Source organism: Chelmon rostratus, chromosome 8, assembly GCF_017976325.1.
Source record: "Chelmon rostratus isolate fCheRos1 chromosome 8, fCheRos1.pri, whole genome shotgun sequence".
Lineage (NCBI taxonomy): Eukaryota > Metazoa > Chordata > Actinopteri > Chaetodontiformes > Chaetodontidae > Chelmon > Chelmon rostratus.
This window is the reverse complement of record NC_055665.1, coordinates 13937450-13952288: the sequence shown is the minus strand read 5'-3', so window position 1 is coordinate 13952288 and position 14839 is coordinate 13937450. Positions and strand designations below refer to the sequence as shown.

General features: G+C 43.8%; 1 protein-coding gene across 2 annotated transcripts in view; it reads right to left on the bottom strand.

Moving 5' to 3' along the window:
* Positions 1–14839, bottom strand: part of itga8 (integrin, alpha 8) — a 41680-nt gene that overhangs the window by 15939 nt on the left and 10902 nt on the right. For both annotated transcript variants that reach the window (XM_041941544.1, XM_041941545.1), the window contains 10 exons: positions 14460–14516; positions 14239–14291; positions 13941–14146; positions 10641–10838; positions 6278–6323; positions 6020–6127; positions 2150–2205; positions 1633–1790; positions 1388–1513; positions 230–297 (listed from right to left, as the gene is read on the bottom strand). In XM_041941544.1, coding sequence (XP_041797478.1) covers positions 230–297; positions 1388–1513; positions 1633–1790; positions 2150–2205; positions 6020–6127; positions 6278–6323; positions 10641–10838; positions 13941–14146; positions 14239–14291; positions 14460–14516 — 1076 coding nt within the window. The remainder of the gene's footprint in view (positions 1–229; positions 298–1387; positions 1514–1632; positions 1791–2149; positions 2206–6019; positions 6128–6277; positions 6324–10640; positions 10839–13940; positions 14147–14238; positions 14292–14459; positions 14517–14839) is intronic.

Sequence of the window (14839 nt, the reverse complement as noted above, 5' to 3'; positions counted from 1 at the left end):
GGAAGCACTATAGAGAGGAGGCTAATTCACATTCACACACACACACACGCCACATGGTAAATGGAAGTATAATGTGAGCAACTTCAGTGTAAACTTTGCTCATTGTGTGAGAAATAACAGACATACTTTCTTTGGTTTGGCTGTGTGTGCTTGTGTGTCTGTGTTTGGCTGCATGAAGTGCTGCGTGTTTACAGGTTGAGGTCAGAGGGCGTGGCCACGTCAGTCTTACATGCTGGCAGAGAGCTGGAGGTCGGGGATACAAATATTGTCGTCACCGCAGTCCAGGAGGATGTAAGCCTGAGAGGAAGAGGGGCGCAGAGAGGGGGACTGTCATGAGGAGAGTTTTAAGGTACGCTGGACATCATCAGGAAACCAACAATAGAAATAAACCAGGGGCACACCAGGATGCAGGTGCTGTTTACTCACAGACACGTAACATGCACACTGGAGTTCTGCTGTCCAGGTCTTGGGCAGCAGACTCAGTTTTGGGTTTTGATGTGCCCAGCCTCAGGCTGTGGTTGGGTTTGGTAATTTTAAAAATGTAACTGTAATAAAAATGTTCTCTTTCTCTCTTTCTATGGTTAGCCTAATGGTCTGCATCTGTGGGTGTTATGTGTTGCAATTAAGACATGCAATGTCCAGCACTAAAAGAAAGTACAGCATAGCAAGTTACTGGTAAGCAACAGAAAAATAAAGCAAAGGCTCGATCAAAGCGAGGCTTCTTCACTGAGGTAAAATTGTACAATGCATGAGCGTGCATGAACACAGTTCAGAGCTGGAATCAAATCTCAGCTCTGGCAAAACTTCAAACTTCTTTGTATTTATTTAGATAGTTTCTGCAAGTGGAGGAGTAAACAATGTGTTTCACATATTCTTCATCAGGCTTGCTTGACAAATAAATAGATTTAAGTTGATCTGGAGGTGAGTTTTTGGTTCGCAGCAAGCCCTTTCTTCATTTTTTATTATTCAACTGTTTGATGGTTAAAGATTAAAGGTCTGAGTTTACCAGCCATCTTCATCTGATCTATCCTGTGAAAAGGCAAAGTTGAGCTTGATTTTAACAGGCAAGGCACATTATATATTTGTAGTAAAGCTTTTCTGTGTCTAAGGCAAGCACATTAATTGAAGAACAAATTAAATACACCATGCTGTTGGCTATGGGTCTTAAATTTGGCAGTATGTGCTAAGAGTCTGAATTAGTCTAGTAGAGTTAAGCCAGTTTTATCCCAAATTTTTCCTCAAGATACTTTAGAAAGTGTCCAGAGTATGACACCCTCTATCCTTAGACCCTTGATTCCAAAAGAAATCCTTTAACAGGGGAAAGATGGGAGGACAGACATGCACCAGATGTACAATATTGTGCTTACACTACAGTATATATGCTTACATGCTCTTGAAGGAAGGTGCTGCTGTAGTGGTTGAGGACAGGTGGGAGGTTTTGAGAGGGTGGAGCCAAGCTGTAGTTCAGAGCCAGTGAGATAGGGGTCAATTTGTCCCTGAACTCATCGTCCTCCTGAGAGAGCAACAGAAAGTTTAAATACCAAACTGAACAGTCAGATAGCTGATTCCTCTGTAAGCAACATAATGCAAAGCTCATAAGTGAGTATTTGTATATGTGTGTGGTCTGCTCACTTTCAGGTAAATAGTGTAGCTCAGGCATGCACGTGGGTGGTGGTGGCCTAATGTTAGCGACCCTGTGCGCTGAGGCTGCTGTGTGTCCAGGAACAACACTCTCCTGACTCCGCCTCTGGTGCCTTTCAACCAATCCAGCTGCAGCTCTGCTCTCAGGTCTGCACAGAACGAAATGGTTAAAAGTGGAGATGGATGGAGAAGTGAAAGGAGAGCATGCCAATGAGCAAAATCAGACACTCCTTAACTTCGCATTAGTTATGAAGTAAGCAGCCATTCGTAGGCGTTTTATTCTAAAGAGCATCATTAGACAGTGGAAAAAACAACTTTACACCTCCACTGTCTGTGTCTGTCGACCCAATTCTTGTCTCCACCCTCCCTCAGGGTGCGTTAGCTCTCCATTCTGATTGGTGTGGCAGAGCAGTGGTCTCACAGCAGGAAACTGAAGAGATGTACAACGGAGCTGACCCACCCTTTTCCCTCCCTCTCTCATTCCAGCACGCTGTGCACAGCTGCTTACCTACAGAGCTGGGGATCCCCACTCCGCTCACTGCTGCACACACCTCCACCTTCAGACTGGAGGAAGACAAAATTGGAAAGATAAGAGACAGATGAAAGAGAGTGAGATGATTGCGATCAATGTTAGCATATTGTGCGTGATCACACATTATTAAGACACCATAGATGTCTACTGACTCATATCCACACTGAATTCCACACAGTATTTAAGTTATCTTTCCTGTGACTTCTCTTGTAGGTTACAATTACTCTGGATGTGGTTTCTGTTCATTTGTGGTGTCTTGTAGGCCAATGCAGGTTGGTATTATTTGAATAAATGATCAGTAGTGTGGTGAATGCCCACCAAAAATTAGGTGACGGTGACATAGAAATCATGACCGCACACAAAGCTCTTATGATTTTATTCATTCATTGCAAACGTTTTGACTTGACTCTTCCTTCATGTGTATGCATGCTGAAATCATAGAAAACAAATTATACAATACACTGCCCATGAGCAAGGCACTTATTCCTTCCTGCACTCCAGAGGGCAGTGGGAAATACCGCTGAGAGCCCTGTGAGCCCCTCAATTAGAGACACGGACATGGGAGACTGGGAAACATTTGTGCATTTCCTCTATTTATTGTATGAATGTATGTGTGTGTTATCACCTCTTTAATCAAGAACAGGAAAGTAAGTCCCACACTGGGAGCTCTGCACCGTTAATATCCACTAATCTGAGGGATCTTACAGTAAAACGCTCCTGATTCTACACTTAAGACTTAGCAGTATGAGGTATGGGGCAAATGAGCTCATGTGATTATTGTTTGTTTGGTTCCAGTTCACAAACCCTACCATCCAAAACGCAGATGTTGTGGATGCTCGTGTGTTTGTTAATAATTAGGATCCCCATTAGATGACACAGTGATGATGAGCTGGTTTCCCTGCACTCTAAATGTGTGTGATGCAGATGTGGGTTTATGTGGAATAAAATGCAGGTTTGTATTTTGAAAATTGCTCCCTTAAGTCATTTTCGACCTCTCCAGGTGCTTCCATGCATGTTTAATATGTGTTGCATGTGAGCATTTGTGTGCTCCGTGTTTTCGGGTGGGTGTGCTCGAGTGTGACTCTAATAAGCACTGTGTGTCAAACTTAAGTGTATGTAGTGCAGAAATGACCCCCATTTTACTGACAGCAGCTTTTGGCTCTTGGTTAGTCATTACTGTATGTAGTTTTCCACAAAATGCATCTGTGCTCCATCACCTACGCACTGCTAGCCGACGCTCCCTGCACACATAAATCCCCTCCCCAACAACCCCGGGTCTGCTTAATGAGTAAGAATGTCCAAATCAAGACTGGTCATTAAGTAGCTGTCCCTCCTTTTCCACCACTCCTTCATCCTCCCATCTAGGCCCACTTTGCGCCGTTCATGTATCACCATTACATGGAGTCACAGAGCTAAGCATTTCTGAAAATGAACTTCCCAGCAGTCTTTGAAAAACCCAGAAAGTCTTTAAAACCTGCAATAACCGATTTTTTAGCCATTAGTAGGCATCAGAAACAAGCTGTGAACACAACACAGACATTTCTAACGTCTTAAGTTGATATGATGATGTTAGTCGAGTTGCCAATTTATAAGTTCATTTAACATCATAACCATCTTCATTTGGAGTCGTGTGTCTGTTCACCTGATGAATGGAAGTCCAATATTCACTCGACTTTCAGCTCTGTTTTTGGTCTCCTCTGGTGCCACAGACAAACATCCCGTTCTTTACCTGCTAAATGCTCCATTAGGTTCACCAGCTAGTCGCTAACTTTGTCTGCCGGTGCTAGGCAGGTAGGGGAGAATCAGTTTTTAAAGATTGTTTTCTGACAACACGAGCTGCCTTCTGTGGCAGGAAACAACTAAAAGAGAAAGAACGACAAAATCAAGTGACAACTGTTTGTTCTTCACTATGATTGACCAATTTTACATACAAGTAGTTGTGTGATCCACGGTTAATATTGGAGCATTGATAATTGCCACTTTAATAACACTTACTACTCTTCTAGAATTTTCTAAAACTGGATGAAAAGATATTCTGTCTGTAAAATATAATATGATTTTTAACCCATTTCTCAAGTTACGACTGTATAATCCATGTACAGGGCAAAAATTTTCTAAAACACACAAAAGTTACATGAGGATATAACATATTGGAAAGAAATCTTTTTTCTTTTAATTTTTACTTTTGGTTCACGTTCTAAAAATTGACCAAGGAGAAATATCATAACTGGCTACCAGTTTTGTTTGGATTAGGAAAAAGAAGCACAACTCTGCTGTCTGTAAAAAGGCTTAAGATGCCCCAAAAATACTTTTTTTTCAAAAATACTAGGTTATGATGTTTCCAAAAATCAGATGCTTAACCCTGTGACTCAAATGTAATGATAATAAATGAGGCGCACAAGCTGGGGCAACCTCCCATTAAGCGTCTAGCTTTCACTGCAGGGAAACAACTAAAATGGCCCAAAATCTCGACTGCTGTGAAACACAAGCGCCTCAGACATGCTTGAATACGAGCTGCTGTTCGAGTCTCCGCATGTGTGCGTGTCCCACGTCCTATCCGATTCCATACCTCCGACCAAAACTTTATGGCAGTTTATTTAAATAAGCTGAGTTTTGTTTTGACAGAATTCCACAGTTTAGTGCTCTCCGTCAATCCGACCCAAACCCTCTTCCCCTTTCGCTCGTTGCCAGCGCTCACACACCGCTACGCGCTCACAGACACCATGATGGCAACTAGCCGAGAACACTACGCCCGTCCAAATAGTCCCACAGCAGTTCTAGCCCCAATAAGTTAAGACCAACAACAGACTGTGGCGAAACAGCAGGAGCCTTTAGCCGCCTCCCCTTTAGTCCCCCTTGACTAAACTCACCCCAAGACTGTTCAAAGCCAGCCTGCTACCCACAAGAACAATAACATAATCAAAATAGAATTATGCAGTATCAGATTAATTGCAGAGTTCCATAAATCTGACTTTGCAGGTTATACGAGAATGCTTTTTCAGCGTGCTTCTAAATTATTGCATTAGACACACAGACAAGCAGACCATGGCTGATGGCAGACATCTTGAGCATAGGGGTGAAATATTTGTCACATCTGTCAGTGTGTGCGTGATTTGTGAATGTGTATACTCTATACTGCATACCATTGTACCATACAGTATAAGCAGTGAGATTTCTGGTACGGCTCTGGGGTTCAGTGCAGCAGCGGGCCTCATTAGTCTCATGTTTGTTTAAGACTTTGATCCCTTTTCCTTTAATTCACCTGCGCACACACAAGGTCCGACTCCAAATTCCAAACTACGAGTGAGTTATGAAAGCGTTAACGCCGGAAAAGTTACTAAATTAAATAGGCTCAGAGGTTTCACTTTTCATTTGTAGATTGTCTTGTGTGAGTGTGGTGTTGATGGACGCCATTGTCTCACAATGCAACGCCGAACGGAAGTGGAGAAGCGACACACAGCTGGAAAAAATTACAATAAGTTGTGGACTGTGGTGAAGAGCTAGTGGAACATTTTAGAAAACAAAAAAAAAATCTAGTATAAATTCTTTGGGAAAACATTTTGCTTGTTTAATTGCTAGTGGCGTTTCAAAGTCTGCATGTGTCTGTATTTCTATGTTTTCATTTTTTTTTATTTCCTATATTTATTTGAGATTAAGAGCTCTGTTTCAAGAGAGATCTGGCTAAGAGGGCTACAGTTAGCAGTCACTGCAAAACAAACAGAGGCCATATTGATCTCGATCTCCACACATATACCAACCACTGGGAATGTCTGGCTTATATAGAACAGTTTAAAGTGTTAATATTTAGTATGAACTTGAGATAAAAGACAATCTTTCTCTTCTTACCAGGTAACCATGATATCTGTTTGAGGCAGGTGGCACTGTCGGTCATCAGGGTTCAGGACTCTGGGAGTCAAGATCATCTCAGCTTCCACAGACACTACAGCTCGAGACCTACACACACACACACACCCACACACACACACACACATGCATGACACAATCTGTCATAATAACACTTTAAAGTGTCTAAAATGAAAAGCATGAAATGTGGTAAGTAGAAAACGCCTTTCAAAAACGTGACAGAGCCTTGTACATTCTTACCTGTACACCGACACCTCGCCTGAGCCGAACGCCCCCACGATCAGATCTGCAGAGAGAGAGAGAGAGAGACAGAGAGAGAGAGAGAGAGAGAGACAGCGAGAGAGAGAGTGAGGGGAAATAAAGAGCTTCAAAGAATGCAACAGATGGGACTGATTTCAAGGTCTCCAGCAATCTTCATCGAACGCAGGCTTCTCACGTTTACTACACGCACAAACACGCACGCACACACACACACACACACACTGTGACACTGCGTTGACTTTCTGATATCACCATGCTTTTTCATTCTTATCCTTTCACACAGAATAAATTCATAAACACAGCATGCATCATTGTGTGTGCTCGTGAGTTCTTGCGTACATATACGTGTGTGCTCATATGTGTGTGTGAGACAGGGACCCCGCTCTGCATTCCAGCGCCATTAGAAAGTTCACATCGCTCCAATCACATTTTGCTAAACAACATTTCCCAACAGCCTGCGTAGGAACGGCTCCTAATTGCAAGCAGCAGCAGATCTCATCTATATTAGATGTTTTATTTGTTTTCATGGGTTTTCTGATGAACACACACACTTTTAATTGGCTCTCGGAGTTTAAAATAGAGCCTGTATTTAATGGCTGCGGTTAGGGGACACATACCAGTTAAAGCCGCACACACACATATAGATGCAGACGCACACATACACACACGAGTGCTGATTAAAACAATGTGAGACTGAAGAGAGGCACTTAATGGATACAAGCCACCACTGCCAGATGCAACAAAACTAAGTTGTGCGATAGTGAGAAAGACAGAATCACCTCATGCTGCTCAGTGAGAGGCAACTGGGGCCGAACTAACAAGCAGTTTCATTAGCAATTAATCTTTTATTATTTCTTAGGATTATTTGTTAGGCCTATATAACGAGAGAGTAGTGAAGAAGGCCAAGGTCCCAGACTCCCAAAACTAAACTGAAAAACACCTAATCGTCACATTTAAGAGGTTTGGTATTTTAACTGATCAACAGCTATCAGTGAAAATATTTGTAACTTGCTGCAGGCAACATTAGACTAAGCTGGTGGAAGTGTAGTCTTGTAGACTTTGCTTGTCATGTGCTGTGTCCTTCCTCTCCTGCATATTTAAGAAGAAGGGGACTAATTGAATCTGAGAGAGGCACATCTGTTTCTGCCTTTGGCTGCAGTCACTGAGTCCCCCTGAAACCACAACATTAAACATTTAAGCCCTGTCCCTCTTCCCCTGGGGTGTGCTCTGTCGCTATGTGTGTGTGTGTGTGTGTGTCTGTGCGCACTGTATCAAAAGGCCTGCTGCGAGAAAGGACCTAAAGATGTGGGTTTTGAGGGGCAGTTGGAGAGGTACGGAAAAGGGGAGAAAAGAGCGAAGGAGGAGGAAGGGGGGGATGACAGAAAGAAAAGGAGGGCAGAGGATAGCGCACTTGGCCTTTAAACCGCAATCTGTGAAATCCATCAGAAGCAAGGTGTGTTTTCAGCAGATGGCGAGAGGGACCGCCTCACTCCCAGTCCAAATTCCTCTGTCCATCCAGAAATCCAACTCCACTCCTGCCATAGGTGTGTGTTGTTTCCACGCAGTGGTTGTCTGTACTCCTTATCCTGACTCTTTTGTTTGCTCTCAAAACCGCTACATGACGTGAGACTGATTTGAGCACTGGGCACCTTTGGGGTTAAGTGTGTGCATGGCTGCACCGAGGGCTAAATCAAATAACGGCCCACTTTCCTTTTCATGTCAATCCCATTTCCTTATACACAGGAAAGCTTGACTGCCACTGTTGATTTGAGGTGTGTGTGTGTGTGTGTGTATTGAGACACACTGAACCCTACCAGCACACAAAATGGGCCGACACACCAGTGCACGGACTCTACTCATTGATGGCAGGTCTTGGTGCAGGTATAGTCTTGGTAACTGAGCTGCTTTAGCTGTTGGTGTCCGTCCTGGGCTGTGAAAACACAACCTCCATCCAGAATTTAGATAGACTGTCAAGCTGTCACTGGCTGCCTGCTCTGACTGCCTGCGTGGCTGCAGGGGACTGGCCTCGATGATGAAATGTCAAAGGTCAATGGCACTCAGTGGAAAAGGAGGCGGTTTTGGGAGAGGAATGGAGAATTTCTTAATCCTTGGATGCATGTGTGGGATTTAAAGACTATTCAGCAACTTGCCAGATACAACACATATTACATATATGCACACACATTTTACTACTGAAAAGTATATTTTTCACACTGCACACAGGATTGGGAGGATTTTCTCAGGATTGAATAATATGGCAGGGTTTGTTTGAAGGTTCATAAAAAAGGTGCAAAACTGAGAGGGAGGAAGAAACTTGCATAAAGCCACTCAAAGACAAGAAAAAGGTATAAACTTTGTCTAATTTTACTTATTTTCGCCTGAGAGTAGATGCAGAACAGGCTGAAAATAAAGACACTCACTAAATATATGCGTAGACACGCAGCCCTGTGATAAATTTTACACCTACTTATCCACCAAATGAGCGACTTAATGACCCCTCACTGCCACACACATCCAAATCACCGACCCTGACATGTCTCTGTGCCTGTAACTCTCTCAGCAAGTCGCTGTGATTGACAGGTAAAACATTGTCAGTTTTGACCTTTGACCCCTCAGCTGAACCTGAAATACACCCTGAGGCAATCTGACCCCCTTCTGATACACAGCTACCCCTGCCCTGAACTCCAGCCTTCACCCTGAGCAACACTCCGCTTCGCCACTCCACTGAATCAGCTCAGTGCTGCTTCTGTGTCATACTATCAACCAAGTCTGCCATAGTTTAAGTAAGCTCAATTCTGAGCAGTAGACCTTAAGTGTGGGTTTTTCATTTTTGTCCCTGTTCTGCCTTCGTTGCCTCATTTCGTCTCTTTAATTTAGTTTCCCACTGTAAGCTAACAAGTAAAAACACAAATATATGACATAATCTTTCACAAAAAAGGCAATTAAAGCTAAAAATGGAGCTTAATCATCACCTTCTGTGCTCCTGCAGTAGACTAATGACATTTAACGTTGATGGGAGCATATGGCGGCTCTAGCAGTCCTCCCAGACGCCTGTGCAGTCCTCTCATAATGCTGATCAAACATCTAGGCTCCTTTGAACAGTGTGACTTTACTACTGTGATAACGACAGCCCCTGTGTGAGTGTGTGTGTGTGCACGCTTTGCTTCCGCCTGCCAGCTCTCTAATGACAGACGACACAAGCGCTGCACCATTTGTGTGTGTGCATGTTTATGCGGTGTGTGTGTTGGCTGAAAGCTCTGCCACCCATGAGTCTCTACTCCACTTCCTCCTCCCAAAGGGCCTCCACCAGCCTAAGTTTCAACCTGTAACCCCCGTGTGTGTATTTACTGTACAATGTTTTTAATCCGGAGTCTCTGGTTTGCAGTGGGTCTGCACAGGGTCTAGCTTTGACCTGGAGCCTGGCACACACTCAACACACACTCTCCAGCCGCCAGTGAAACTGATCACAAGCCACACATGTGAACTTGTGTGTACTCCTGTGTGTGTACTTCCCTTGATATCCTGTTTGTGGAGTGAAGAAATCTGTTATTATAGCCGAAAGAAAAGGAAAAAGGGGAGAGGGGGGTGGGGGCAAAGAAAAGAAAAGGTAAAACTAAACAAATTCTCCTTTTCAGGCTAATCTGTGGAAGCACAAAGCCAGAGCAATGCTGAGAGCAGAGTGGCTCTAAATTAGGGAGAAAATTAGGTAGTAAAACAGTGGTTTTATAGTCCTGCTTTGCTTCAAATGGATTTTGCTTCTGAACTAAAAACTCATGTATATAAACAGCCTCACACTCGTATAAAAAAATCCTCTCAGGTCTCGTACGATTGAAGTGACGTTTCTGACGTGCTGTGTAAAGTCAGAAGGTGGAGGTGTCTGGTAGAGTAAGTAAAGTAGGGAGCTGCTTGCATGTGATTGGATTGAATGCTGCTTTGTCTGCTCACAGTTTTAGGGATTTGGGCTGAGGCATTCTGGCAGACTGAACATGCGGATAATGTATTATTATACTTCTTTCTTTCTCTCCATCTTGAGCACTGCAAAGCCCTAAAGAATGGATGCGGCAGCAGTTCACTGGCACTTCTCCCTATACCCCCTTCCTCTGACTGATGACTTTACCAGAGAAGAGGAGGAAAGCAATACAGGAGAACATGGGGATGGTAGTCGAGGGGTGCATGGGGGGAACCATGAAATGTGGAGGTCAAGAATGAAGAGGAGGGAGGCTGTAATGAGAGGAGCTGGAAGGAAAGTGGAGAATAAGGAATGCGAGTTGGAGAGGGATTTTTGATTATAACATGGGGAACTGAGTGGAGAAGGATTGACTTGTTGAGTGTGAGTATTTACCAGGATACTGATTGTTGTCCAGATCTTGACCTCCTCTCAGAGTGAATCCATATCCAGGCAAGCTGCCCCTGGGGGTCCAGGCCGCTCTCAGCTCTTGGCTCAGCAACAGGCCTTGCGTGGACACGTCTCTGTTACCGTTAAAGATCAATACTCTGCCTCCACGCTCCTCGCCTCCGAACGGACAGCCTACTGCCACGTCTGAGGGATGACACACACACACACACACACACACACACACACACACACACGCATGGTTTAGACATCAGAAGGGTTAAGGCCCCTCTGAGACATAAGCAGAGGAAAACATACAGGTAGCAGGAAAGAGAGAAGGAAAAGCGCTTGACTTTCATTTTACCTGCACTGGGGGACCATGACAGCATAGTCATTTACCTCTTTGCTTTAATTTCCATTTGTTTTACTCATCTTTTAATCTTATATCTCCTCTAAATTCCTTTTCTGGGTGCTGGTTATTTAGTATTATGCTCTGCATTTGGTTAAATATCACCATATAATAAGTAACAACTGGGCATCACAACACGTCGGTTGGGTCTTAAGTGAACTGCTAGACATTTCAGCAAATAAGCTTATTGGATCAAGACCATACTCTCATGTTTGTCCACTAATTATGAAGCTGTAGCCAGCAGCTGGTTAGCTTAGCTTACTGTGAGTAGTGGAAACAGGGGGAAAAAGCTAGCTAAGCTTTATCCAAAGGAAAACAAATATTGGCTTACCCAGTGCTCTAGCCCTCACTAATTAGCAAATTACATGTATATCTCAATTGTTTGATCCATACACAAACAGAAATGTAACAAGTATCCACAACCAAACGAACAGCTCTGTAAGGCTTTATGCTAAATGCTAACATCAGCAGGCTAACATGCTCACATCCATATGCTGTTTGTGTACAGATTAAAAAATGAGATATAGCATGTTAGCTAATAAGTGAGCTTTAGAGGTGCTGGTAGAGGGATTTGTTTAAACCTTTGACAGAATCGGAGTAGCTTTTTCGCTCTGCTACCATACGATAAGCTAATTGTCACTCAGTATCTAGCTTATTGCTTGCTGGATGGATGTGAGGGTGGTATCGTTGTTCTCATCTAATGCTTGGTAGGAAAGTGACTTTTCCCACAATGTTGAACTACACGTTCAAAGCCTGAAAACCTTTACCCTTAAATATTAGCCTAATGACTAAGTATACAACAACCAAAGTCTGTGTTTGGAAGTTTCGTTTTAGTCCAGAGGCTAATTTGCTTCATCAGGAATGTGTAGGAGTGGCCTGATCACATTTGATTGACAATGGTCTGGCAAAACAAGCAAACACGCCCATCGGATCTCATCAGATCAAATGGTTCCTTCGCCCAAGGGTCCAATTACTCGAGTACAGTGCAGGCATGTACCCCTCCACACATGCATGAAAACAGAGATATAACAATTAACATACTACAAGCACCTGTCCTGACATGATAAGTCACACATTTTACCACACCATACCATACTTTTTTTAGTGTTTACTCTTTAACCTTAATGTCGGCACAATGCACTGTCCTGCATAAAAGTATCCCTATTATTGCAACTGTCCAAACACCTCTAGACATCCTGTTTGTCTCCGGACCCCCTCTCTCTCAGCCTAAACAAGTAGTTCCACATGAAGCAGATTGTGGGGTAGAGAGGATAAATGCAACCATGTGTGTATGCAAGTGTATACATGTTGTTGTGTGTGAGCATGTGCGTCTGCGAGTCTGTATGTCTGTGCGTGGGTATGTGTACATAACTGAAAAGCTGTGTAAAAAAAAAAAAATACTTTAAAGAAAGTCTTTAAATAATGTGAAAGTCAGTCATGGGCATTGCTCAACAGCATCCCACACAATGCAGACATCCACAGCGAAATGTGGAACACCCACAGTGATCACTGAGACCAAAACTATAGGAGATTGTTACTCACAGACAGAAAGAGGCCGACACTGCGTGAGCAATGGTGACAGAGAGTCATTGTTGGTTAATAACAATTAAAAAGAGCCACATGGTAAATTAAATTAGCTAAATTAGCTAAATTGTTTCAGCTGACACTCAACAAAGCCATGGAAATGAGAGGAAATGAGCATGTTTCTGTTTTTATGAGGACTTTTGCAAACGGAGTGACCGAGAAGGGATCTGCCAGTGATTATGCACATATAATCACACGGGGGGGACAGGTATATTTGAACACAGACGTTTGACATTAGTGAAAATAAGCTGCTGAAACCCTGATCACAGTGGTTCCATGGTGACTCCGTAGCATAATGGCAAATAATGAAATCATGCACAGCTAAGGACTCTCTGCATGTCACTGCAGCTGGAAGAGGCTCCATCTCTCAGGCCACATCCACATCCCTCAGAGCCCGTCACATCCTGACAGACAGCCTGATGTGATTTATGCTCCTGCCCAGAGAAAGCTTCAGTATTGAGCCAATGGTTATTGATCTGATGGTTAAAGGGTTTAAAGAGGTGGTACATACATTAACACACACTGTCCATGAATAAATAAAACACAAATCAATGAGACTGATGTCATACGAAGGCCATATGTGCATCAGTTCATTCATTTTTAAGGCAGCAGGTCTTAGCTTCATGGAGCATTTGGGCAGCAGGCTGCATGGTTTTATGTGTGTGTGTGTGTGTGCGTGTGTGTCTTTGTCCAATCAATGTGTGGATAAAACAAACACATAGAAGAGGAATGAACTCAGGGCTGCAGGACAGAAACCCCCAGATGATTTTATCTCAGTGCACATCTGGTGAGTTAAAAATAACTCCAATACACACACACACACACACACACATACACACACACACACACACACACACACACACACGCTTATCATCACAAGAGGAAACAACTTCACACAGACAGCCTTTCATCGCCGCACTTCCTGATTGGCTGAACAGCCTTAAGTTTTCTCAAGCAGTGGTATCTGATAGGATTTCCTCAGCCAGAGACAAAAATGGTCCAAGAGGGACGGGAAACAGAAAAAAGATTTGTCTTTGTCTGTCATCAGGTTTACCTGAAAACACCAGCCCCATATGGGCAGACGAGTACAAGGGAAAGAGGCTCATGCAAGGCCACGCAACATATACGACTTGGTTTTGCTGAATTTACTGTTCTCCATATCTGTCTCTCCCCTTTTCTCTGTGTTGCCTCTCTCGCTTTGCATATTTTTGTTTCTCAGATGAATTTCATCTGGATCAATTTCCTTTTTTTCTTGTCTTTCCCTTTCTTCTCCTGCTCTTCTCCCTTTCTTTCCGTCTTTCATCATCTCAGCGTACCATTGTATCCATCCTGGTTGATGTCTCCCAGGGGTGCTATAGCCGTGCCGAAGCGCCCAAAGGTGTGCGTGCCGGTGAGGGCAACAGGTTTGGAGAAAGAGAGCGGGGCCATCTGCAGGTACAGGTACACCCTCCCCACCTCCCTGGGTTTGCTCTCCATCTCTCTCTCCATATAGAGGGGTGCTCCAACCAGCACGTCGTCGGTCCTGGGGACATAAGCTATGGTTTCAATGCCCAGAGACAGAAAGAGCCAGAGTGAGTGCATGTGTCTAGAGTGACAGGGGAATGCTCTACTTACCCATCTCCATTCAGGTCAGTGACAGCCACTGAGTAGCCAAAGTAGGAGGCCATCTGAGTGGCAGACAAGGAAAGAACATGAGTATTTTTAAACATAGATCCAATATGGTCACATGCTTTTCATCTAATGTCATTTTCATCCAAAAAAATCCATATCAGCTTGTGCCCATGGCGCAGTAGTTTATATGCAGCCCTAAACCATGACTGGGTTGTTGCTCCTACCTGTTCCCCTGTAAAGTTCTGGATGAAGGTCAGATTGGTGGAGTTGATCATTGCCACCTTAAACAAGCAGACAGTCTGTCAGATACAATACGGCATGACATACAACACCAGACTTTGTCCTTGTAGCACTCCAGGAGCAAACATGGCCAAGCAGTCTGACAAGTAGGCGCATGAAGAAAAAAAGGCGGAAACCGCATAAAAAAAGCTTTTCTTCCACTGAAATCCCTTTCTTTTCCCTGCCCTCCCCCCACCGTCATCATCTGTGTGCCTTTACCGTTTCCCCCCCTCATCTTTCTCTCCTTCCCCGCCATCCTAACCCCGGTCGTGGGGAGCGACGGAGGGGGGAGGCTGAGAATTCCTTCATAAGACCTAAAATAACA